Source organism: Ovis aries, chromosome 3 (genome assembly GCF_016772045.2).
Source record: "Ovis aries strain OAR_USU_Benz2616 breed Rambouillet chromosome 3, ARS-UI_Ramb_v3.0, whole genome shotgun sequence".
Taxonomy (NCBI): domain Eukaryota; kingdom Metazoa; phylum Chordata; class Mammalia; order Artiodactyla; family Bovidae; genus Ovis; species Ovis aries.
In genome coordinates, this window is record NC_056056.1 from 161,705,837 (window position 1) to 161,731,778 (window position 25,942).

A 25,942-nucleotide genomic window follows, 5' to 3' on the forward strand; every position below is an offset into this window, starting at 1 on the left:
TCTCACACAATGCACAAAAGTAAATTCAAAATGAATTAAAGACTTAAAAGTAAGACCTGAAACCAGAAAACTTCTAGAAGAAAACATAGGCAGTAAACTCTTTGTCATCACCCTTAGTAATTTTTGTTTTGATATGTTTCCTCAGACAAGCAAAAGAACAGCAAAAATAAACAAAAGGGACATCAAACTAAAAAGGCTTTGCATAGCAAAGGAAACCATCAACAACATGAAAAGGTCACCTGCTAAATGGCAGAAGATATTTGCAAACAATATCTGATAAGGGGTTACTTTGAAAATATACAAAAACTCATACAACTCAACATCAAAAAACAAACAACCTGATTTAAAAATGGGTGGAGGATCTGAAGACATTTTTCCAAAGAAGAAATACACATCATACAAGGGCATACTTCACAGGTTCCATAATCAAGTATTAAAATAATCACATATAATAAAAACAAATAACTATCATAAAAACAAAACACAAGTAATAACAAGTATATTGTAGAAAATTTTAAATTAACAATTTATTTGCTTTATTTACCAACTGGTAAATGAAGATCCAAAGCTACAAAGATACAGTGTTTGCCTTTGCATTTAAGGCAATTTCATTTCTCACCACAGTTACTTTTTCTGATGTTAGAATCAGCATCTTCTGTGTCTTCCCTGTATTTAATTGATCGTTTATGTTTGTCCGCTTAGGAACCATACTTTCTTCATGATCACTGAAGCTCTATAGTATAAAATATCATTGTCTTCATATATTTGAGTAGTATCGATCCCGGTTTTGAAAGTCTCTATGAGCATATTTTGCATAGGTCTTATTATGAGGGATCCTTCCAAAAGGTTCATGGTCATTGAAACAAGACTCAAAAACTTCATCAACAGCTTTCTGAGCTACTTCTTTGCTAATGTTCCTAACAGCCAGGATAGAACGAATGGCTCTGTCTCGCACACAAGTCTAAGGAGCAAGAAAGTATATAGTGTTAATCTTATATGAAAATTTACTCATGAAATAGCAACACTTCACAAAAGGTCCGAACCACGGTCAAAATTAATTTTCTCTCATGTTATTTTATTCATTTCGATCAGTCCAAAAAATAAAGATGCAATTATGGAGCATGTTTAGCTCAATCTAAAATTATTTAGGTATAAGAAAGATCTCTTCCTCTCTTCCCTTCTTCTTATCTTTCCCAATGATGATAAGTTCTAGGCAATATCTGCTAAACAGTAACTCCCAATTTGAAAAATCATTGTAAAAGTCTATAAATAAAGTTCTGGTTGAATTTTTTTAACTTGAATAAATCTGAAATATACTGCTGTGCCTCTCTCTCTCTCAATTTTTCATAGCTGACCATTGCTGGATAACTTCCTTTGAGAGGGGCATCTCCCCTGGAGACAACAGGAAACCACACACAAAATTTGAAGGTTTTCTAATTTTTCAGGGGAAAAAAAAAAAAAATCAAGCAAGTTTTTTTCTTGGGCACCTGCTATACAAAAGCTAGGACTCTTCTCCCACTGCCTCCACTTATCTCCATCCTATCGCCCGCTGTATTCATCCACCGCTACTTCCAACCCAAGGTAAAAAGAGGAGAGCTTTCTTTCAAAGACTCTTGGCCCCGGAGGACATGCCTTATGTGCATCAGCCTCTTCTTGGGGATGTGCTGAGTGCACCCTGCCTCCACTCTTTCCACTGAGAGCCAGAACACACGGCCCATTCAAATGCTGCCTGGGCTGACTTCACCAGAAGAGCAGGGATTGGAGGGCACAGACGCCATGTGGCTCAGGACAAGTCAGCGGCACATCACCAAGTGGAGCTGGCACAGGCTGAAAGCGTAACAGCCTTATCTGCGCAGTCACCCTTCCCAGGTCCCAGGTTTGCCTTCTGACTTCCATTCCCTGAGTTCACAGTTTCTCTTAGTTCACTGTGACATTCCACCTTCCTCCCCAGAGCTGAGTTGAGTTACTCCACCAAGGACCTTCCTGTTGTTGTTCCAAGCCTGTCCTTTCTACATCTGGTTGAAACTGCTACCCTGATGCCCATGTACGTCACAAACTGGCCCAGCAACCTCTTCCCACAGAAAAGCTCTGACCAGCCCTTCTCCTCAGTGTGGACACAGAGCCTCTTGGTTGCTGTGGGAAGAACTGCTCACATTCTTCACCAGTCCATCAGTTCTAAATTTCCTCTCCCCGGGTCCATTCATCGGTGATGTTAAAAGCTTTCCAGCAGGACTGATCTTGCCTATAGTTTTCATTTTGTTTTGTTCACAAAACCTCTCAGCGCAGCTCTTCATAGTTAAGTCTGTGCCGATGCAGAGCTTTGCTGTCACATCACACAGCCTTGATAAAGGAGCGCTAATACACCCCGAGCTGCGCTGCAGTCTCTGTTCTGACAGGCATTACTTTTTTAAGAACAATGATAGTTTGAAACAGAAGTTCAGGACTGTTAGAATAGAAGACAGGATGTGATTTCATCTCCATTCATTATCTACCCCCATCCAAAATGATCCCATGCGCGATATCATAGCTCTTTTCACTGTGAAAATCTCCCAGTCACAGAGCTTGCCCTTAATTATAAAACATAACTGAATTCCCTCTATTGGTTTAAGTGATATACATGTTGTATTCTTTTCAAATAACAGTTCTTTCACATTTCAAATACTAAATGTACTTCTCATTTCTCTATTCATTATTTCCACTCATAGCACTCTTGACAGTTACGCGATTTCATGTGTTAGTTTTTACCTGATGGTGTTGTTTTAATCCAAAATGCAACCTGAATATTTCATTTAAAAGTGAGCAGTCTCCACTCAGGTTAGCAGCTCGAACCTATCACAAAGACAGAAGGCAGACAAAAAGAAAGTAAGCACTTGTGCTCTATACCTTTATATCAGCTGATTTTTTTTTATTATAAAAGAATATAAAATTGGCATAATTTTCTGAGGACAGAGTATCTGTGAGATTTTTTCAACTGGTGGCTCAGACAGTAAAGCGTCTGCCTGCCGTGTGGAAGACCCGGGTTCGATCCCTGGGTTGGGAAGATCTGCTGGAGAAGGAAATGGCAACCCACTCCAGTAATCTTGCCTGGAAAATTCCATGGACTGAGGAGACTGGTGGGCTACAGTCCATGGGGTCGCAAAGAGTCGGACACGACTGAGCAACTTCACTTCACTGTTGACTTAAGAAGTTCTTAAGTTAAGAAAAAGAGCAAAGGGCTTCTCTGGTGGGTGAGTGCTAAAGAATCTGCTGCCAATACAGGAGACATGGGTTCAATCTCTTGTCCAAGAAGATCCCACATGCCGTGGAGCAACTAATCCCACGCGCCACAATTACTGAGCCTGTGCTCTAGAGTCCAGGAACCGTAACTACCAAGCCCTTGTGCCATAACTACCGAGGCCCATGCTCTGCAACAAGAGAAGCCACCACAATGAGAAGCTGGTACACCGCAAGCAGAGTTTAGCCCCTGCTGGCTGCAGCTAGAGAAAAGACGGCATGGCAACGAAGATCCAGCACAACCAATAAATAAACAAACAACTACTGAATTCAGAAAAGCATGTTTTTAAAAAAGGCCAGACATCTATGAGCTAAGCTACAAAATATCACCTATTCAAAAGGAATTTTGAAAATGTTTCTCTGGGGCGTTAATGACAGAACTAATTTCTTTTGCAACCGAAAGTCAGAGCTGGACTTCTGAGTTAAAGATTCTGCCCTCTACAATCTTTACAGATACTCTGTTCTCACTTCTAGAAATTACCAAAAGGACTTCAAGAAAGAATTCTTCCAAAGACCTACAAACTGATTTTTAATATGCGCATAAAACAGAACAGTACCTAAGACACTCAGGCGCACAAACCTCCCAGTCCTCCTAGCCCAAATCACTGAAACTCTCCTGGACCTTCCCTAAACCCATGTAAGTTCATGACCTTCCTCCAAGGCCTCAATTGGCCTGTGAAAAGTTAATGGGTACAGGAACCAAGAACACTCCAAACTGGTCATGCTACGAATATGACAGCCTGAGGTCAGCACGCATTTTCCAATTTGCTGTATCTTTAAGGTAAGATGCAGCTTTGTGGATGTGCTCAGTCGTGTTTTCCGACTCTTTGCAACCCCATGGACTGGAGTCCGCCAGGCTCCTCTGTCCATGGAATTTTCCAGGTAAGAATACTAGAGTGGGTTCCCATTTCCTACTCTGAAAAGCAGCTTTAATATGTGAAAGAGTTGTGGAACTACCCACATTCTATAGCCAGCCTGGCCACAATTTTGCTCATTCACTTCAATCAGATGGCCCACTTCTTGATGCTCCTATAATAACATAGCTTCATTCCTCTGAGGAGCTCAAAGCACTTAACACACTTTAACTAGCTAACAGGCATTAATTCTTGTAACACCCAAGAGAGAGAAATATTCAAAAGCTCAGGTTTCAGTCTTTTTTCCAAATTATATGAGTTATAATCAGATGCAGTGAGGCTGCTTATTAATTTCAAGGGAAAGAAAAAATAATCTAAGTTATGAAATATAAGCTTGAAATTTATGTTAAATTTTTTAAGCTTCTCAGCACATTGCACTCTTCAATTAATGAAATGCAAGTATGAAATACAAATGTCTTTCTAGGAGCATATATATATATGTATTTCTGAAAGCAATCCAATCAACATAGGAAGATAATAATAAATATCTTCCTATATTGTATTTTTCATACTGTTCATGGGGTTCTCAAGGCAAGAATACTGAAAGTGGTTTGCCATTCCCTTCTCCAGTGAACCATGTTTTGTCAGAACTCTCCACCTTGACCCATCTACCTTGGGCGGCCTAACACAGCATGGCTCATGGTTTCATTGAACTAGAGAAGGTTGTGGTCCATGTGATCAGTTTGATCAGTTTTCTGTGATTGTGGTTTTCATTCTGTCTGTCCCCAGATGGATAAGGATAAGAGGCTTATGGAAGCTTCCTGATGGGAGAGACTGATTGAGGGGAAACTGGGTCTTCTTCTGATGGGCGGGGTCATGCTCAGAAAACCTTTAATCTAATTTTCTGTTGATGGGCGGGGCTGTGTCCCCTCCCTGTTGTTTGACCTGAGGCCAAAACTATAGCGGAGGTAATGAAGATAATGGCAACCTCCTTCAAAAGGTCCTGTGCACGCATAAGGCACTGCTGCACTCAGTCCCGTGGACCTTGTTCCAGGCCACCGCCAACCCACACCTCCACCAGAGACTCCTGGACACTCACGGGCAAGTCTGGGTCAGTCTCTTGTGGGGTCACTGCTCCTTTCTCCTGGGTCCTGGTGCACACAAAGTTTTGTTTGTACCCACCAAGAGTCTGTTTCCCCAGTCCTGTGTAAGTCCTGGCGGCTCTATGGTGGGGTTAATGGCAACCTCCTCCAAGAGGGCTTATGCCATACCCCCAGCTGCTGTACCCAGAGCCCCTGCCCCAGCGGCAGGCCACTGCTGACCTGCACCTCCACAGGACATACTCAAACATTTAATATCATCTTGAAAGTGAAGTTGCTCAGTCGTGTCTGACTCTGCGACCCCACGGACTGTAGCCTGCCAGGTTCCTCTGTCCATGGGATTTTCCAGGCAAGAATACTGGAGTGGATTGCCATTTCCTTCTCCAGGGGATCTTCCCAACCCAGGGATCAAACCCAGGTCTCCCGAATTGCAGGCAGACTCTTCACCATCTGAGCCACCAGGGAATCCTATATAGCTACTAGCAGGCTGTAGATGAGAGAAAGGAAATGTCTCAAAACTCAGAGATTGGCACCAGGCCCTTCACCCACAACATGCATTTTGAGATAATACTGGCACAAGGTGAGTTCACCCGGGCCATAAAATGATTGACATGAATCTTGAAGAAAGGCAGGTTTCCAAGCAAAGACATGCAAACACTCAGGGGCAGGTCTGGCTCAGTCTCTGTAGAGTCTCCTGGTGTGCACAAGGTTTTGTTTGAGACCACCGAGTGTCTCTGGCAGGTATGGGGTTTGATTCTAAACGCAATTTGGCCCCTCCTACCATCTTGCTGGGGCTTCTCCTTTGCCCTTGGACATGGGGTATATTTTTTGGTGGGCATTCTCATGTCGACAGTTGTTCAGCAGCGAGTTGTAATTTTGGAGTTCTCACAGAAGATGAGTCCATATCCTTCTACTCTGCCATCAAAGATAGGCAAAGATAGGCAAAAAGATAGGACACTGAAACACAAACTCCCTGGGTAGGCAGGTGCCCCTATGCTAGGAGAGAACAGTGGAGAAATAACTCCAGAAAGAATGAAGAGATGGAGCCAAAGAAAAACACCACCCAGTTGTGGATGTGATTGGTGATGTAAGTAAAGTCTAATGCTGTAAAGAACAATATTGCATAGGAACCTGGAATGTTAGGTCCATGAATCAAGGTAAATTGGAAGTAGTCAAATAGGAGATAGCATGAGTGAACATTGACATTTTAGGAATCAGTGAACTAAAATGGACTGGAATGGGTAAATTTAACTCAGATGACCATTATATATACTACTGTGGGCAAGAATCCCTTAGAAGAAATGGAGTAGCTTTTATAGTCAACAGAAGAAATGCAGTATTTTGGTGCAGTCTCGAATAATCTCTGTTCATTTCCAAGGCAAACCACTCAATATCACTGTAATCCAAGTCTATGCCCCAACCAGTAAGTAATGCCAAAGAAGCTGAAGTTGAACAGTTCTATGAAGACCTACAAGACCTTCTAGAACTAACACCCCCAAAAAATGTCCTTTTCATTATAGGGGACTGAAATGCAAAAGTAGGAAGTCAAGAGACACCTGGAGTAACAGGCAAATTTAGCCTTGGAGTACTGAATGAGATAGGGCAAAGGCTAATCGAGTTTTGCCAAGAGAACACACCCTATTCCAGCAACACAAGAGAAGACTCTACACATGGACATCACCAGATGGTCAACACCGAAATCAGACTGATTATATTCTTTGCAGCCAAAGATGGAGAAGCTCTATGCAATCAGCAAAAACAAGACCAGGAGCTGACTGTGGCTCAGATCATGAACTCCTTATTGCCAAATTCAGACTTAAATTGAAGAAAGTAGGAAAAACCACTAGACCATTCACATAAACCAAATCCCTATACAGTGGAAGTGAGAAATAGATTCAAGGGATTGGATCTGATAGACAGAGTACCTGAAGAACTGCGGACAGAGGTTCGTGACATTGTACAGGAGGCAGTGATCAAGACCATCCCCAAGGAAAAGAAATGCCAAAAGGCAAAATGGTTGTCTGAGGAGGCCTTACAAATAGCTGAGAAAGGAAGAGAAGCTAAAGGCAAAGGAGAAAAGGAAAGATATACCCATTTCAATGCAGAGTTCCAAAGAATGGAAAGGAGACATAAGAAAGCCTTCCTCAGTGATCAATGCAAAGAAACAGAGGAAAACAATAGAATGGGAAAGACTAGAGATCTCTTCAAGAAAATTAGACATACCAAAGGAACATTTCATGCAAAGATGGGCACAATAAAAGACTGAAATGGTACGGACCTAACAGAAGCAGATTTAAGAAGTGGCAAGAATACAGAGAAGAACTATAGAAAAAAGATCTTCATGACCCAGATACCAATGATGGTGTGATCACTCACCTAGAGCCAGACATCCTGAAATGCAAAGTCAAGTGGGCCTAAGGAAGCATCACTACGAACAAAGCTAGTGGAGGTGATGGAATTCCAGTTGAGCTATTTCAAATCCTAAAAGATGATGCTGTGAAACTGCTACACTCAATATGCCAGCAAATTTGGAAAACTCAGCAGTGGCCACAGGACTGGAAAAGGTCAGTTTTCATTCCAATCCCAAAGAAAGCCAATGCCAAAGAATGCTCAAAGTACTGCACAATTGCACTCATCTCACACACTAGCAAAGTAATGCTCAAAATCCTCCAACCCAGGCTTCAAAAGTACATGAACCCTGAACTTCCAGATGTTCAAGCTGGATTCAGAAAAGGCAGAGGAACCAGAGATCAAATTGCCAACATTCATTGGATCACAGAAAAAGCAAGAGAGTTCCAGAAAAACATCTACTTCTGCTTTACTGACTACATCAAAACCTTTGACTGTATAGATCACAACAAACTGTGGAAAATTCTGAAAGAGATGGGAATACCAGACCATCTGACCTGCCTCCTGAGACATCTGTATGCAGGTCAAGAAGCAACACTGAGAACTGGACATGGAACAAAAGACTGGTTCCAAATTGAGAAAGGAGTACATCAAGCCTGTATATTGTCACCCTGCTTATTTAACTTATATGCAGAGTACATCATGCGAAATGCTGGGCTGGATGAAGCACAACCTGGAATCAAGATTGCCGTGCGAAATATCAGTAACCTCAGATATGCAGATGACACCACCCTTATGGCAGAAAGCGAAGAAGAATTAAAGAGCCTCTTGATGAAAGTGAAAGAGGAGAGTGAAAAAGTTGGCTTAGAATTCATCATTCAGAAAACTAAGATCATGGCCTCTGGTCCCATCACTTCATGGCAAATTCATGGGACAACAATAGAAACAGTGACAGACTTTATTTTGGGGGCTCCAAAATCACTACAGATGGTGACTGAAGCCATAAAATTAAAAGACACTTGCTCCTTGGAAGAAAAGCTATGACTAACCTAGACAGCATATTAAAAAGCAGAGACATTACTTTTGCTAACGAAAGGTCCATCTAGTCAAAGCCATGGTTTTTCCAACAGTCATGTATGGATGTGAGAGTTGCACTATACAGAAAGCAGAGTACCAAAGAATTGACGCTTTTGAACTGTGGTGTTGGAAAAGACTCTTGAGGGTCCCTTGGACTGCAGAGATCCAACCAGTCTATCATAAAGGGAATCAGTCCTGAATATTCATTCAAAGTACTGATGCTGAAGCTGAAGCTCCAATACTTTGGCGACCTGATGTGAAAAACTGACTCATTGGTAAAGACCCTGATACTGGGAAAGATTGAAGGCGGGAGGAGAAGGGGATGACAGAGGATGAGATGGTTGGATGGCATCACCAACTCGATGGACATGAGTTTGAGTAAGCTCCCGGAGTTGGTAATGGACAGGGAAGCCTGGTGTGCTGCAGTCCATGGGGTCACAAAGAATCGGACATGATTGACTGAACTGAACTGATGCTGCATTTTTGAAATGAACTGTTTTATTCTAGAGAAAGCTAGCAACTTTACCTGTGGAAGGCAGCACAGCAAACCCATCAAGAACTTTGACTGTAATCTTGCCTCTGCCACTTACTAACCATGGTATCTAAACAACTGCCTCACTTTTCACCAAATAAAATGGGAATAACAGTATCTACACCTCAAGGGATTGTTGTGAAGATTAAATAAGAATCCACAAACAGAACAGTGTTAGGTACACAGCCCCCAGTAAATGTTTATATAAATTTTATGACATAGGAAATGTTTATTCCATAGGAAAAATTGTTTTTTTATATTATAATTAGTCATATAATAGTCAAATCACTATTATTAGGATTTAAACGTTATATTTAAGACAAAAATTGTATTCAGTAGTTAAAAATGGAAATCAAAGACTAACATGGCATTATGACAAGAAAACAAATATGTTTAAATAAATCATACTTGAATAAAATGTTCAAACACACAATGTTCAGGGTGGGGGGAAAGTATCTTCTACAATAAAACTTACCTCAGAGCAGGCCAAATGTCTGACATTGGTGAACCAATTGACGTGAGCACGACAATGATCAAACGCGTGAATGAGCTCGTGGGTGACCACTCTGTTCATATGGGCCTGATTACGGATATTATTCTGGCACAGAACAATCTAAGAGGCACCAAAATGAGAGAAGGTCAGTTATTTCCAAGAGCTACTCTCATTTCATAAGATTCCACCTTCACTCTCACCTGAGGGGGCTCACTGCATGGAAAGCCTCACCTACTCTTCTCTATCGAGACCACACCCACCCCACCATCAAGGCCCAGTCTTCTCCATACATGCCAGGAAGGCTTCCCCAAGGGCTCTCCTCTCCTTGGACTGCACAGCACTTAGTGTAAGGACATTTATTCACATACCATCCTCGCTGGGTGGAATGCACCAGCCTGTCTTGGACTCTTAATAATATTTAACTGTGGACCTTGGAATGAACCAGAGATTCAAATTCCAGCCCCACTCCTTACTAAGTCAGTGACCTTGGGCAAGTTTCTTAAGCTTTCTGTGCCTCAGTTTCCTCAACTATCAAAAGGAGATGACTTACATTACCTACCTCATAGAACTGTGAGAATTAAATGAGAATATATGTAAAATGCTTCTTATCAAGTTTCTGAACGAGCAATGAATCAACAATGCATGACCACACTGTCCCATTCTACTAGAATTGCCAGGAAAAGTCCTCAGAAAGACCTTCAGAAAGAAGTGCAAAAAGCCAACAGCACACTTTACAGGAAGACCCTATAAGAATAACAAAGACATGAGGGGTCCTAATAATAATAGTTTCTACTTACTCCATACTTACTATGTGCCAGACACTGGGACATGTCCCAGGTATTTTATATACATTCATTCAACATTCATTTATTCAACTAATGTTTATCAAGACCTATTAGATTTACAGTCTACAAATGGAGATAGAAATTAATCAAATATTTACCAAAATGTTTGAGCACATGCAATAACAGTTGTTATGAGTACATACAATGGAGTACCAGACCTGATCTGCAGAGTTGGGAAATGGTTCTGTGCAGAAGGAATGTTAAAACTGGGATCTAATGGATGGATGAACAGGAGCCAGATTGGAGGAGAGGGGAAGGGAGCATTCCAGAGAGAGAATAATACATGCAAAGGGGAGGGGGAGGGTTGAAGGACAAGAATGTTTGAAAAGGTGAAGGTAGGCCCATAGGACTGAAGCACAAAGCTGGAGGTGGTAGGCATGAGGTAGGGCTGGTGAGGTCATCAGGGCCAAGTCACTCTTTATCCTGACAGCAATGGGAAGTCACTGAAAGGGAACAGTGAAACAGGGGGTGTTTTATTTTGCTTTCATTCTTTTGACCACAATTGGAAAAACAGGCATAAGATGATTCAAACTGGATGCAGAGAGACTAACTGAATGAGAATAAAGTATTCTAGGCATTGGAGAAGGAAATGGCAACCCACTCCAGTGTTCTTGCCTGGAGAATCCTGGGGACAGGGGGAGCCTGGTGGGCTGCCATCTATGGGATCGCAGAGTCGGACACGACTGAAGCGACTTAGCAGCAGCAGCAGCAGCAGGCAAGAGATAATAGTGCCCAAGCTAGGGTGGTAGAAGCCTAAAAGGTATTTAGGAGGTAGATTGCACAAAATTTGGTGCTGGATAGAAAATGAGAAGGGAATAGAGGTATCAAGGATGATCCCTAAAGTTCTAGCTTGGGTAATAGGATGGATGGTGGTACCATTCACTGAGATATGCAAAACTAGAAGACCAAGTTGGGTGGAGATGGAGGATGGTAAAAAATCATCAATTTGGATTTGGACATGTCAGGTCTGAGATGCCTTTAAAACTTCCAAGTGTAGCTGTGCAGTGAACACTTGGCTCTACGGATGTGGAGCTCAAGACAGAGTTCTGACCTAGCAAAACAAATTAGATCACCTTGGCAGAGTGCCAGATAGAAAAGAAGGGGCTGTAACACTCTGGATTAAGGGACTTCAACATTGAAGGGCTGATACAGGAAGCTGAGCTACCAAAGGAGCAACTGCAGGAGTGCTGCATACCGGAAACCATGGCAAGCAAGTGGCGTTAGCTGTTCAAGTCAAGTGAATGCATGAGATACGAGCCAGCAATCCACTCTAGGCAGAGACCCTATGGCAACTCCTGCCTGTGTGCTTCAGGAGAGAAGGTGAAGAATTCACAGCAGCATTGCTTATAATAATACAGTTGGAAATGACATTAGAGAGAGTAAACTCTACTACAGACATACAGTGGAATAATATATACAACAGTGACACTAAATAAACCAGGGATGCATACAAGACAGAAGAATCTCACAACGTTGTACAAAAGAATTAAGTTACAGAGGACTATATCCTGTATAATTTCATAAAATGACAGAGTATTATATACGACCCCAAGTATATATAAAGGTTAAAAGCAGGCAACAAAGGACTTTCCTGGTGGTCCAGTGGCTAAGACTCCACGCTCCCAGTGCAGGGGTCTGGGGTTCGATTCCTGGTCAGGGAACTAGATCCCACACCCCACAGCCAAAGGTTTTACATGCTGTAACTAAAGATCCCACATTTTGCAATGAAGATAAAAGATCTCACTTACCACAACTAAGACCTGGTTCAGCCAAATAGGTAAATCTTTTTAAAACTTTTTTAAAAGCAGGCAACTACATAACACAATGTTTGACTGTATACATAGATGTTAAAACCATTCAGATAAGCAGGGCATGATTATTACGAAAGTCAAAAATAAGGAACGGGGGCTATGATCCAAGAAGGGGCATACAGGCTTCTAAAGTCCCAGAAGGGTTTTACTTCTCAAATCTGTGTGGTAGTTATACAGATGTTAATTTTATTATTATGACTTAAAGCATACATATAGGTTTGTTATTCTTCTGTATGAATGAGATACTTCACAACAAAAATTTTAATTAAAAAGAAAAGAGTTCCCAACTGTATATAACACTGCTGAGAAATATGATGAAGATTCGAAATGTGCACTCTATTTAACCCCAAAAGGGAATGGACCCACCTGGAGAGCTATAGGTGTTACAGTTATCAATTTACAAATGAGGAAGGGATAAGAAAGCTGTGGTACATATACACAATGGAATATTACTCAGCCATTAAAAAGAATGCATTTGAATGAGTTCTAAAGAGGTGGATGAAACTGGAGTCTATTATACAGAGTGAAGTAAGTCAGAAAGAAAAACACCAATACAGTATACTGACGCATATATATGGAATTTAGAAAGATGGTAATGATGACCCTATATGCGAGACAGCAAAAGACACACAGATGTAAAGAACAGTCTTTTGGACTCTGTGGGAGAAGGTGAGGGTGGGATGATTTGAGAGAATAGCAATGAATCATGTATATCATCATGTGTGAAACAGATCGCCAGCCCAGGTTCGATGCATGATACAGGGTGCTCAGGGCTGGTGCACTGGGTTGACCCTGAGGGATTGGGATGGAGAGGGAGGTGGGAGGGGGGGTTCAGGATGGGGAACACATGTACACCCATGGCTGATTCATGTCAGTGTATGGCAAAACCCACTACAATATTGTAAAGTAATTAGCCTCCAATTAAAATAAATTAATAATTTTTTAATTTACAAATGAGGAAACAGAGAATAAAATTAATAACTTGCCCAAGTCCCACAGCTAATAAGCAGGGGAATAAGGATTTGAACTCAAAGTCTATCTGACTCCAAAACTCAGACACCTCACCCCTCTGCTATGTTGCTCTTTCCCATGATTTCCCTGAAACAGCTATAAATAACCAAAAAACATATAACGTCCCTAGCAGGAAACAATTAAACGTAGTTAAATGTGTGTTACATACTCATGATGGAATCAGTGACGTACAACACTTTTATCTACCCTCATCACATGACGTATCTATCTACCACCTCAAAACTCTGTCAGAACCCCCCACTGACTTGAAACTAACATGTGTTGACTTGAGTGTAATTTACAAGAGAAATCTCATTTAATTCTCATAATCATATCTGTGAGATAAATACAATCACTACCCATATACTACAGATGAGAAAACTCACTCTCGTCAAAAATTCTCAAAGATGCATCACTTCCCACTGTGTAAAGATGAAATTCTTTATGCTGACATTCAAAGCCTCCCACCATATAGCAGCTGAACAGCACAATATCCCCTATGGTAACCACACCCACCTCCAAGAATTTAACCTGCCTCAAATTCTATCTTTGTCTGCATTCACGTCTTGTCTCCCCTGTGAGGTGTGAGCACCTTAAGGGTCAGAATCGCGACTACCTCATTTTTTTTCAATCCTGCACAAAGTCTACTAAGTAGAATGCCTGGCATGTGGAAGGCACTCAGCAAACATGAGGAGAACTGGAGGAAGGAAAACAACTCGGTAAAACGCCTACCTGAGACACTGAAGCGTCAAAACCTCCACTGACATTTCCATTACAATCTTCACAAGAAAAGTGTCTGTCTTTGTTAACAGCACTAGAAGGCAAGAATGGATTAAAGAGACAACGTCCAGCAGCAGCGCCCATGGGGCACAGCCCTGGGCCAGGAGACCCGGGTCACCCACATCTCCACCACTGCCACACGGGACACCTTGGGAAAGCAACTGAACACCCTCAGCACTTCTTAGTTCTCTCATCTGTAAAATAAGGAGACTGTCTGCAAAATCAATCCCAGTTCAAACGCTATGCCGTGAGTCCATAAAGCATTGGCTCGACTAATGAAGACCACACTGGAAATATGCTGGAGTTTCTGCCCTCGGGCCAGAATGTTAAGAAGGGGAGCTCAGAAGCCACTGTTTCCGATCTCCTCAAAGTTGCACGATACCTGGAAGGCTACTGTATGCATAACAAACTGAGACTTCTTCTCTATTAAGGATAATGCTGAGACTGGCATAGTGGAAAAACCAGGTTTGGTAATTAGTTACGATAAAGATTGTAAGTATTGTCTTTACTAAATACCTGAGGTGAATGGTGGAGCCAGAGATGTGGAGTTAGGGCAGAAGAGGTCTGGAGAGAACAAGGCCTGCCTGGAGAGAATGCGGCCAACCACCACCACCACCACCACCTACCATGTGGAAACGGCTTTGCGGCCTGAAGTGAAAAATCTGAAGTAGTTCCAGTTTTGGGGGGATGGGGGAGAAAGGGGCGGTTTGTTTTCAGCAGTCAGAATATAGAGTAGCACTTAAAAAAAATTTACTTACCAACCTGAATGCTTCATGGCATCAAGTAGAAGTTTGACATATGGATCTAGAAAGAGATTGATTCAATTACATATGGTAATTGGAAAAAAACAGCAGCAATTAAATTATCCAAATATTATAAAAGAAAAAAATACCTCTCAAATCTCAGTGAAGTAATACTAATATCTAATTTTAAGCAATACTAATTAGTAATTAAGTATACTAATATCTTAAAATTGATTAAAAAATGAATACAAAAAGATAAGCTTAGATTAACATAAAAGCAAGTCTTTAATGAAATGAAACACTGACAGAAATACGAAAAAGTGTACCACCAAACATCTTAGATAATATCAAATATGTTTCTCAGTTAAATGATCAAACACAATGTGTTAAAGTATATACCAAAAGACTGAGGGAACGTATATGTACAAAATATACCAACATGACCGTGGTCACAGCCACAGAAATGAACAGCAGCACAGTATCCAGATTAGAGGAAGGCAGTAAGTGGCCCCACTGCGGTCTGCCCTCATCTGTACACAGCATCCCATTCTGAGTACCACACTCTAAACAGGACCTGCCAACCAAAGCCGTTCCACAGGAGAAGCTGACTGGAATAGCTCGGGGCTATGTTCCACAGGAAGCAAGAAAGGGACTTGTAGATTTGGAAAGGAGAAAGAAGATACACAGATGGCCAAAAGGCACACGCAAAGTGGTTCAACATCTCTAGCTATTAAGGAAATGCAAATCAAAACTGCAATGAGATTTCACCTCACACTGGTCAGAATGGCTATCATCAAAAAATCCACAAACAACAAATGGTGGAGAGGGTGTGGAGAAAAGGGAACCCGCCTGCACTGTTGATGGGAATGTAAACGGCTACAGCCGCTATGGAGAACAGTACAGACGTTCCCTAAAAAACGAAAAATCGAGCTACCACATGACCCTGCAATCCCACTCCAGGGTACACATCTGGAGAAAACCATGTTCCGAAAGGACACACGCACGCCAATGTTCACTGTGGCACTGTTTACAAGAGCCAAGACACGGAAGCAACCTAAATGTCCACTGACAGAGGAGTGGATAAAGACGTGGTACACGTGCACAGTGGAGTGTTACTCGGCTACCAAACAATGAAGTAATGCCATCTGCAGCAACATGGATGGACCTAGAGAGTGTCATACTGAGTGAAGTAAGTCAGAGAAGGAGAAATACCACATGACATCCCTTACATATGGAATCTAAAAAGAAACGATAACAAGTGAACTTACAAAACAGAAAAAGACTCACAGACAGAAAACAAATTATGGTTGTGGGGCAGAGTGGGGGTGTGGGAAGGGATAGTTAGGGACTTTGGGAAGGTCACGTACACACTGCTATATTTAAAATAGATAACCAACAAAAACCTACTGTATAGCACATGGAACTCTGCTCACTGTTACTTGCCAGCTTAGATGGGAGGGGAGTTTGGAGGAGAATGGATACATGTATATGTATGGCTGAGTCCCTATGCTGTCCATCTGAAATTATCACAACATTGTTAATAGGCTATACCTCGGACACGACTGAAACAACTCAGCAGCAGCAGCAGCAATACAAAACAAAAAGATTAAAGTTTAAAAAAAAAAGATTTAACTAAGGCTACAATAATTTCAAGTATCTGAAGGGGTGTCATGTGGGAATAGATTCTGCCAACATTTGTTCAGAGAGCAGAACAAGGACCAAAGGGCAGACATTACATGGAGCACATTTCAACTCAGCATGAGAAAGGGTTTTTCCAACAATTACAGCAGTCGATACAAGAGCCTGGTAGCCTCAAAGGGCTTCAAAGATAACCTGTTCCAACAGAGGTCTAAAACACTCTGGTCAATTGATGGCACAGAGGTTTCTGATCAGTGATGGGGGTGAAAAAACCTAGACAACTCCAGAGCCCCCCACCACCACTTCTAAGAATCTATGAGCCTGTTAAAATTACATGAAAATATAAGGAACCCAAGTGCCTCTAACATCAACTTTTCACATAGATGTCCTGAGAATATAAATGCACAGCAAATTACGTGACATAAGCCAAAAAAAAAAAAAAAAAGGATATTAAGGTTTTCAAATGCTGAAAGCAAAAACAGGTGAGTAAAAGTATTGTTGGATGAGAAAGTTAAGTACTGGTTACTGCTTTTCTAACCTGATCCCTCTTGAAGAGTGTTAACAGTAAAATAATTATTATTAATAAATACTACTTAGTGTGTATCAAGTATCAGGCACCATACTAAGTGCATTATTACTGAAGCAACTGAGAGTTTTACAGAGCTGAAATGGGTTCAAAAGTCTAGTGTCCTCTTTAAAAAAAAAAAAAATGCTGGGACCACATTGGTTTGGTTCTTCAAAGAAGGACCTGCAGTATTTAGAATGGATGTGCTCTGGAGAAAAATAAAACAAATGTCTCCCTTGAGGCCTGATCTCTTTCATCACACTCATCCCAGGGATAGGATTTTAAAGCTGCAGGTTGATGCTTTAATACACTAACAGGTTCTCCAGCAGCTTTCCCCTTGGAAGGTTGAAGCGGGTTAATTACTACTGGGACTCAAGTTCAGCACCTGGTCTTTCTCACTTCCTATCTCAACTCTTCCTCCACTTTTTGGCTCTTCCACTGTAAGAACAGCTAGTTTCTTTATTCAGCTCCTGATACACTGGCACTTTACACTTATAAAACCTATTCCTCACAACAACCCTAAAAGAGGTACTTTCACCCCTTCCCAACTCCCTTTTCCTTTCCCTGATAAAGACAGACAGGATCAGAGAGTCAAATCACTCTTCCATGTGTAACAAGGAAAGGGATCAAAATTTAAACCCACATCTAAATCTGCAGCCCATCCTTCCCACTGCATTCCACTTTGGAACATTTTAAAGGCAGGGTCCCAACTACTCTCTGTATTTGCCCAAAGCAGAATCTAGGAGGCATTTGATACCTATTTGCAAAGTAAATAAAATGTCATCATTCCCCTCTACTCCCCTTTCTCCTCCCCTGATTCCTGGAGATGCAGGTAATCTCAAGAAGGATGGAAAACTCACTGAGTGGTTGACTTCTGAACTGTCACTGGCCAGCTATGAAACAGTAGTCTTATTTTGGGACAAACAAGTTTGTCTTTGATGCTCTTAATGTATCTAAAGTAAACTTGGGAAGTCTATGGCCTTGTAAAAAAGTTAAGAAATCTCTAGTGCAATGTCCCTGGATTTAGAAACTGGTCAGCAGATGGTGTCCCTATGTAACCCATAGCAATGGTTCTTAACCTTTTCAGGTTCATGGGCATCTCAGAACATCACGGGGCTAGGAACTCTCTCCCCAGAAAAAAATGCCCTTAGGAGCACACAAACAGGAGTTTCGCAGTCGATATCAGATGTTTCCACATTCTGAAGCCCATCTGTGTATGAAGGTTAAGAACCCTTTTCAACAAAGAGTAGGACTGCAAAACTGCCTTTGCACTGCCAGCAGCAGTGAATCAGGACAAAACGCCGCAGGGCACAACCCTTAAAGAATGTCAGAGCTGTTGTGGACATGTCTAAAATGGTTAGACCAATTAGGCCCAAGATGGCAGAAGATCCAACTTTCAGTAGATCTTGAGCCTTATAATATGCTCATTTTAATTTATCAGTATGCTACATGACACAGCGCACAGCAGTTCCGAGGCTAACCATAAAAGGCCAAACAGTGGGCTCTGGCCCCAGTCCTGGAAATCCCCACCCTGTCTCCAAAAGAGTTGGAATAATACCCCCACTCATTAGCCTATGAAATTATCCAGCCCATAAAAACTTACCAGCCCATATATCCAGGCCACCCTCACCACCTGAGACAGACCACCTTCTGTCCATGGTACATGGATCTCCCAGGGCCTCCCACCTTCTGAGACAGCCCACACTGTCTATGCAGTTTGTATCTCTCTCAATAAATCTACTTCTTACCTATCATTTTGCCTCCTGCTCAATTCCTACTGCAGTGAGACATAAAGAACCTGAACTTCCTGAGACCAGGTGTGCGATTTCAATTAAAAGACAGCAGGTTCCGGTCCCAGGCTGCAGGGCTCAAGTCCCAATCTGAGTTTTAGCTGAGTTCAAATCCCATCTGAGTTGCGCGGTTTCAGCAAGTATGCTTTAATTAACGTAGCTCTTTAAAACTCTGCTTCACCTGGACTCTCCAGTCCCCATATTAATGTACAATTTACCTATGAAATGAGAGGATCTGTCAGAGTGTGAAGGAAAGGGCTAACTCCTAACCCGACTCCTCATTCACGCCACAGGCAAACGTAGTCCTGAAGTGGGCCTCAGCGCCTTCTCTGATCGAAACTGAGGCTCAGACCCCCACACCCACCCCACGATGCCAAATCTGCCTTAACTCGCCCTTGGGGCCAGAACCCGGCCCCCGCCACACCTGAGCCGAACCCGGAGCCCCCTAGCGGAGGGGTACGGAGGCCCCTCCCTGCCCGCCCGGTCCCAGACCCCACCCCGCAGACGTCCAGCCCCCGGGTCAAGGCTCCTACTTGTGGCCAACGTCTTTAAGAGCATAAGCTGGCACTTCTGGTTGTTGGTGAAGAAACTGGAGAGGAACGCTTGCTGTGGCTTCCCCTGAGCCAGCCGCTCGGAGAAGACTTGGCACCCGACGTGTTGCTGCTGCAGCTGCTCCCCTGCCACGGAGCCCGGCTCGCGCTCATCCGGAGCTTCTGCCATGCCTCCCACGGACTTTGCCGCGGCTTCTTCCTCCCGCTTCGGGCGGCGGAGAGTGAGAGAGGGAAAGGTAACCTCCCTCCCACCGCCCAGGCCCTCCCTCTGCCAGGCCGAACCGGCGCCAGGCCGGCCGCCGTCTCTGGGCGGGGCCAAGGACGTTCAGTGCCTGGGGTCTGCAACCCGGGACACAGAGGGAGTGCCGGGCAAGAAGCGCGGGGCGGGGCGACGGTAACGGGGCGGGGCGGCGAGTGTTGGGCGGGGCGATAGTTGCTGGGCGGGCCTAGAGGGGCGGGGCCAGGCGCCAGCTGGCTGAGCAGGCCTGTACCCTCGCAGAAAGCAGCCGGCCTCTTATGGGCTTCGCCCCTGTCCCTTGGAGTGCTTGTGCGATCCCCACAAGCCTTGTTCCGCAGCCTCGCTTCCTCGTGCACACTCCTTCCTTACCTCCTGACCAGTGCTGGCCATTAAATACCCTTCTTCCCCTGAAGGTTTTTGTCAACTTCCGACTTCCTGCTTTGTCCACCAGCAGGCTAACTGCAGTCTCTGGTCCACCTCTCTCTTGACGCCCCGAATATTGAAAGGACTGTTTCCCGGAAACGTTTGAAAACTGCAATTATAACGATTGGTCACGCTACAGTACTCAAAATATAAGACCAAACTCCTTTTTTATTTTGCCTCATCTAGGCCATTCGCCCATCCTATTTTTTTGCCACCAAAAATAACTCTAATTGATGAAATAAATTAATATTTTATAGCAAGACAAGAATAATTTAAACATAATTTTTTTCTCTGCCAGACCGAGCCTTTTCCCTCCCCCTTAGAGTGTATTGTGCATCTGCATTAACCAGAGCTTATAGTCCTTCTCAATCTTGTATAGTGTCAGGATGACCCACTACTTCATAACTCCTTGAGAGATAACCTTCCTTCTGTCAGTAATTCATTTGATGTAGAACCCTTTATCTCAAAAACTTCTGTAACTGTGCTGTGACCTCTAAGGGGCGGGGCAGTCCTCAGCTTTCTGAAAGATTGTCTCCCAGGTTATAAACCTCAGGTTGTCTCAAATTAAATTTTCCATTTCTTTCTTAGATCAACTATTAACTTTTTCACCAACATAACAAAACACAACATTTCAACTTATACCTCCAAGCCTTAGAATCCCATGGACAGAGGAGCTTGGTAGGCTACAGTCCACGGGGTCACAGAGTCGGACACGACTGAGAGACTTCACTTTCACTTTCCAAGCCTTAACTCATACTTCCATCCTTAAGCCCTCATCTTCGGTCCTTATGGAGAAGGAAATGGCAATCTACTCCAGTATTCTTGCCTGGGAAATCCTGTGGATACCGTCTGGTGGGCTACAGTCCGTGGATCGCAAAGAGTCAGACACAACTGAGCATGCACACATACACACACACACAAACACACACCCTCAGTCCTTAAATTCCAGGTCCTGATCAACTCTACCTAATCCACAAGGCATTCCCAGATACCTTAATCAAAATTAATCTCTCCTGATCTCCCAATGTACAAAGTACTTTGTACCTATTATGGCTTCATCAATACCTGACAGGTTTTAACTAACTTGTGTTTCCCTTTTTCCACTAAATTTACTCAGTTCAGCTCAACATTTATTTAGCACCTTCTGTGATGTGCCAGGCATGGCAGCAGAAACATAAGAGAACTTTTGAGGTTGAGAGGAGCATATGATTTATGTAAGAAAGGTATCTAAATCATAAAGATTCAAGAGATATTGAGGAATAAAAACAGTACCTATGTGTCAAAGGTGCTCAATAAATAATTGATTGAGATGCTCAGATTACTCATTCATTTGAAACATAAAATTATGAACACCTCCTATGTACATAGACTGCTAAAGCTATAAGAAAAATGCTACTTTTTATTAAGCTGAGATAGGTTATTTGTTATCCCTACTACAACCCTGCAAAATAAATATTATCAGTTTTTTTTGCAGATAAAGAAAGTGGGCTCAACAAAACTGAGATAATTTATCCAGGACCACACAACTAGCTCTAATGTAGTAAGGGAACTAAAATATACAAATATGGAAAACTAGACCATTATGAAACAACCAGTCCAGTTGTCAGACTCTGCGAACCCATGAATTGCAACAGTCCAGGCCTCCCAATCCCTCACCATCTGCCAGAGTTTGCCCAAGTTCCTGGACTTTGCATCAGTGATGCCATCCAGCCATCTCATCCTCTGATGCCCTCTTTTCCTTCTTCCCTCAATCTTTCCCAGCAACAGGGTCTTTTCCAGTGAGTCAGCTGTTCATATCAGGTGACCAAAATACTGGAGCTTCAGCTTCAGCATCAATCCTTCCAATAAGTATTCAGGATTGATTGCCTTTAAGATCAACTGGTTTGAACTCCTTGCTGTCTAAGAGACTCTCAGGAGTCTTCTCCAGCACCACAGTTCAAAGGTATCAATTCCTTGGCATTCTGCCTTCTTCACCGTACAGCTCTCACAACCGTATGTGACCACTGGGAAGACCATAGCTTTGACTATATGGATCTTTGTCAACAGAGGGATGTCTCTACTTTTCAACACACTGTCTAGGTTTATCATAGCTTTCCTGCCAAGAAGCAATTGTCTTCTGATTTCATGTGGATGGCAGTCACCATCCACAGTGATTTTAGAGCCCAAGAAGAGAAAATCTGTCACCGCTTCCACCTTTTCCCCTTCCATTTGCCTTGAAGTAATGGGGCCGGATGCCATGATTTTAGTTGTTTTAGTATTTAGTTTTAAGCTGGCTTTTTCACTCTGGAGGAGGGAATGGCAAACCACCCCAGTATGCTTGCCATGAGAACCTAGACCATTATAAGTTAGTGTAATTAGTCTGGAATTCTCAGGGAAGGCTAGATAGAGAAGATGGGGCCTGAAATAGACTATAAAATGTGAACTTCTGAAATGCTATTCAGCTACTATATTACCAAACATTTTTTTTATGCTCATTGCTGAAGGCAACAGAGAGAAAACTAGAAAACTGTATACCAAAATATGATCAGTAGTTGTCTACATATCAGATTATTTTTATATACATTCATCCACATTTTCCTAATGTTCTACAGTATGTATTACTTTTATAATCAGAAAAATAAACTTTTAAAAATTGAGTAGGCTTTGGATGCCATATGTGTAATTTCATCCATTTATACTATAAAGACATGAGTGGAATGGGAAGGCATTTGAAAGAGAGGAAGTGCAAACACAAATTACTAAGTTAAAAAGAGAAAAATAATTACCGCAGAGAAATGAGAATTTAGGCTAAGATTTAACTATAAGGATTTTCATTTCTCCATTGCAGTACCAATTAAGAACAGAAAGGTATTTATCTGGTGGCCCAGAGGGAAAGAAGTCACGTTGAAGTGCAGGGGATGTGGGCTCAAGGGACCTGGGTTTGATCCCTAGTCAGGGAACTAAGATCCTACATGCCTTGGAGCAACCACTGAGCCTGAGCACTGCAACTACTGAAGCTGGCATGCTCTGGAGCCCATGCCACAACTAGAGATCCTGCATGCCTCAACTAAGACCCAACACAGCCTCAACTAAGACCTAATACAGCCAAAAAAAAAAAAAAAAAAAAACTTTTTTAAGGATAGAAACTGTTCTAACAAAAAATACAATGGAAAACATACAACCATGTTGGTTTTTAAATGAAATATGCTATGAAAGTGCTGCACTCAATATGCCAGCAAATTTGGAAAACTCAGCAATGGCCACAGGACTGGAAAAGGTCAGTTTTCATTCCAATCCCAAAGAAAGGCAATGCAAAAGAATGCTCAAAGTACCGCACAATTGCACTCATCTCACACGCTAGTAAAGTAATGCTCAAAATTCTCCAAGCCAGGCTTCAGCAATACATGAACCATGAACTTCCAGATGTTCAAGCTGGTTTTAGAAAAGGCAGAGGAACCAGAGATCAAATTGCCAACATCCGCTGGATCATGGAAAAGCAAGAGAGTTCCAGAAGAACATCTATTTCTGCTTTATTGACTATGCCAAAGCCTTTCACTGTGTGGATCACAATAAACTGTGGAAAATTCTGAAAGAGATGGGAATACCAGACCACCTAATCTGCCTCTTGAGAAATCTGTATGCAGGTCAGGAAGCAACAGTTAGAACTGGGCATGGAACAACAGACTGGTTCCAAATAGGAAAAGGAGTACATCAAGGCTGTATATTGTCACCCTGCTTATTTAACTTATATGCAGAGTACATCATGAGAAACACTGGGCTGGAAGAAACACAAGCTGGAATCAAGATTGCCGGGAGAAATATCAATAACCTCAGATATGCAGATGACACCACCCTTATGGCAGAAAGTGAAGAGGAACTAAAAAGCCTCTTGATGAAAGTGAAAGAGGAGAGTGAAAAAGTTGGCCTAAAGCTCAACATTCAGAAAACGATCATGGCATCTGGTCCCATCACTCCATGGGAAATAGATGGGGAAACAATGGAAACAGTGTCAGACTTTATTTTGGGGGGCTCCAAAATCACTGCAGATGGTGACTGCAGCCATAAAATTAAAAGACGCTTACTCCTTGGAAGAAAAGTTATGACCAACCTAAATAGCATATTCAAAAGCAGAGACATTACTTTGCCCACTAAGGTCCGTCTAGTCAAGGCTATGGTTTTTCCAGTAGTCATGTATGGATGTGAGAGTTGGACTGTGAAGAAGGCTGAGCGCTGAAGAATTGATGCTTTTGAACTGTGGTGTTGGACAAGACTCTTGAGAGTCCCTTGGACTGCAAGGAGATCCAACCAGTCCATTCTGAAGGAGATCAACCCTGGGATTTCTTTGGAAGGAATGATACTAAAGCTGAAACTCCAGTACTTTGGCCACCTCATGCGAAGAGTTGACTCATTGGAAAAGACTCTGATGCTGGGAGGGATTGGGGGCAGGAGGAACAGGGGACGACAGAGGATGAGATGGCTGGATGGCATCACTGACTTGATGGACGCGAGTCTGGGTGAACTCCGGGAGTTGGTGATGGACAGGGAGGCCTGGCATGCTGCGATTCATGGGGTTGCAAAGAGTCGGACACGACTGAGTGACTGAACTGAACTGATGTTTACAAACGCTTTTTAAATTACAAAATAGCATGTACAATGTAAATTACTGCTTGAAACATTATATGCATAGAGAGGATCTGGAAGACTGCTCCAAAGTGTTTTCTGTGGTTGTTTACCAGTGAATGTTTAACCAAGCAGGACTCTATAGGGCCTTTCCAGGACAGACCCCTTTCTCCCATAACCTCTGCTGTAGCTCCTCTCTGAAATACCAAGATAATAGTATCTGATACATACTTCCTGAATTACAGATACTAAAACCACCACCAAATGGGAGAAACTATCTGACAATCATGAGCCCCCAGATCCTATAGACACCTTAGGACTAACACTGTTAAAATGCCCTATTATCTCAGTATCAACCAGAGAATTGTACAGGAGCTAATCAGTACCCTGCAACCAGCCTCCCTCACCCAGCTTTTAAAAAATCCTTTACTGCAGGCTTACCTGGTGGTTCAGTGCTAAAGAATCTGTCTTACACTGCAAGGGCCACAGGTTCAGTCCCAGGAAGATCCCAGACGCAGGGGAGCAACTAGGCCGTCCAGCTGCAACTACTGAAGCTCTCACGCCTAGAGCCTATGCTCCACGAGAGTAGCACCGGTCCACTGACACTAGGGAAAGCCCCTGAGCAGCAACAAAGACCCGCCACAGCCAAAAAATAAAATAATAAATCTAAAGAAAGAATCCTGTGCTGAAATCCTTCAGGGGATTTGGGGTATTTGAGCCCCAGCTCCCTTCTCCTTGCTGGGCCCGGCAAGACACTTTTCTCTGCTTCAAACTTCCACATTTTAGTTTGGGCTCACTGTGAAGAGGAAATTTGGCGGTTTGGTTTTGTTTCCGCCTGCGTGTGCTTGCCTTCATTTTCTAAAGCAAAAATAGTTGTTTTATAGGAAGTTGTGTAAAGCTGCTTAAAATATCACAGCAACAAATGAAGTTGCACATAACTTTAAAACGCTTTCTAGCTTTTTTTGCAAATAATAATTCACTTATCGAGGGCCACCAAAAATTCGGTGAAATTCGCCTTTCCTTAGCGATCCGTTTCGAAGGCAGAGAAACAACAAGACAGTCTCCACCACCCACTGCAGGAATATGACACACCCGTACCCAGAAACCCCACACCGCTAAGATATGCAAACCCACCGACTGGAGGAGTCAGTCCTCCGCACCCGGAAGTGAATTGGCGAAGGCGCGCGGCATTCTGGGAAGACTTATGAGAGCCTTGTTGATGTGGCTGGCTGTTACCAGGGAAACCGGAGGCGCTCGACGGTCACCAATG

General features: G+C 42.7%; 1 protein-coding gene across 14 annotated transcripts; it reads right to left on the reverse strand.

Annotated features, from left to right (window-relative positions):
* Positions 1-502: 502 nt before the first annotated feature.
* On the reverse strand, positions 503-25,866 carry ATP23 (ATP23 metallopeptidase and ATP synthase assembly factor homolog). Of its 14 annotated transcripts, none has more exons than XM_042246984.1 (7): positions 25,807-25,866; positions 20,020-20,182; positions 14,884-14,929; positions 14,078-14,159; positions 9,661-9,798; positions 2,746-2,829; positions 503-961 (listed from the first exon to the last, which is right to left on the reverse strand). In XM_042246984.1, exons 3-7 carry the CDS (start codon positions 14,898-14,900, stop codon positions 758-760), a joined length of 525 nt encoding a protein of 174 aa, XP_042102918.1. In that variant the 5' UTR covers positions 14,901-14,929; positions 20,020-20,182; positions 25,807-25,866; the 3' UTR covers positions 503-757. The 14 variants fall into 14 exon arrangements, with proteins under 14 accessions (XP_042102918.1, XP_060268868.1, XP_042102921.1 ...); XM_060412885.1 differs by lacking the exon at positions 25,807-25,866 and adding an exon at positions 25,114-25,228; XM_042246987.1 differs by lacking the exon at positions 20,020-20,182 and having other exon boundaries at positions 14,888-14,929.
* Between the last annotated feature and the right edge of the window lie 76 nt (positions 25,867-25,942).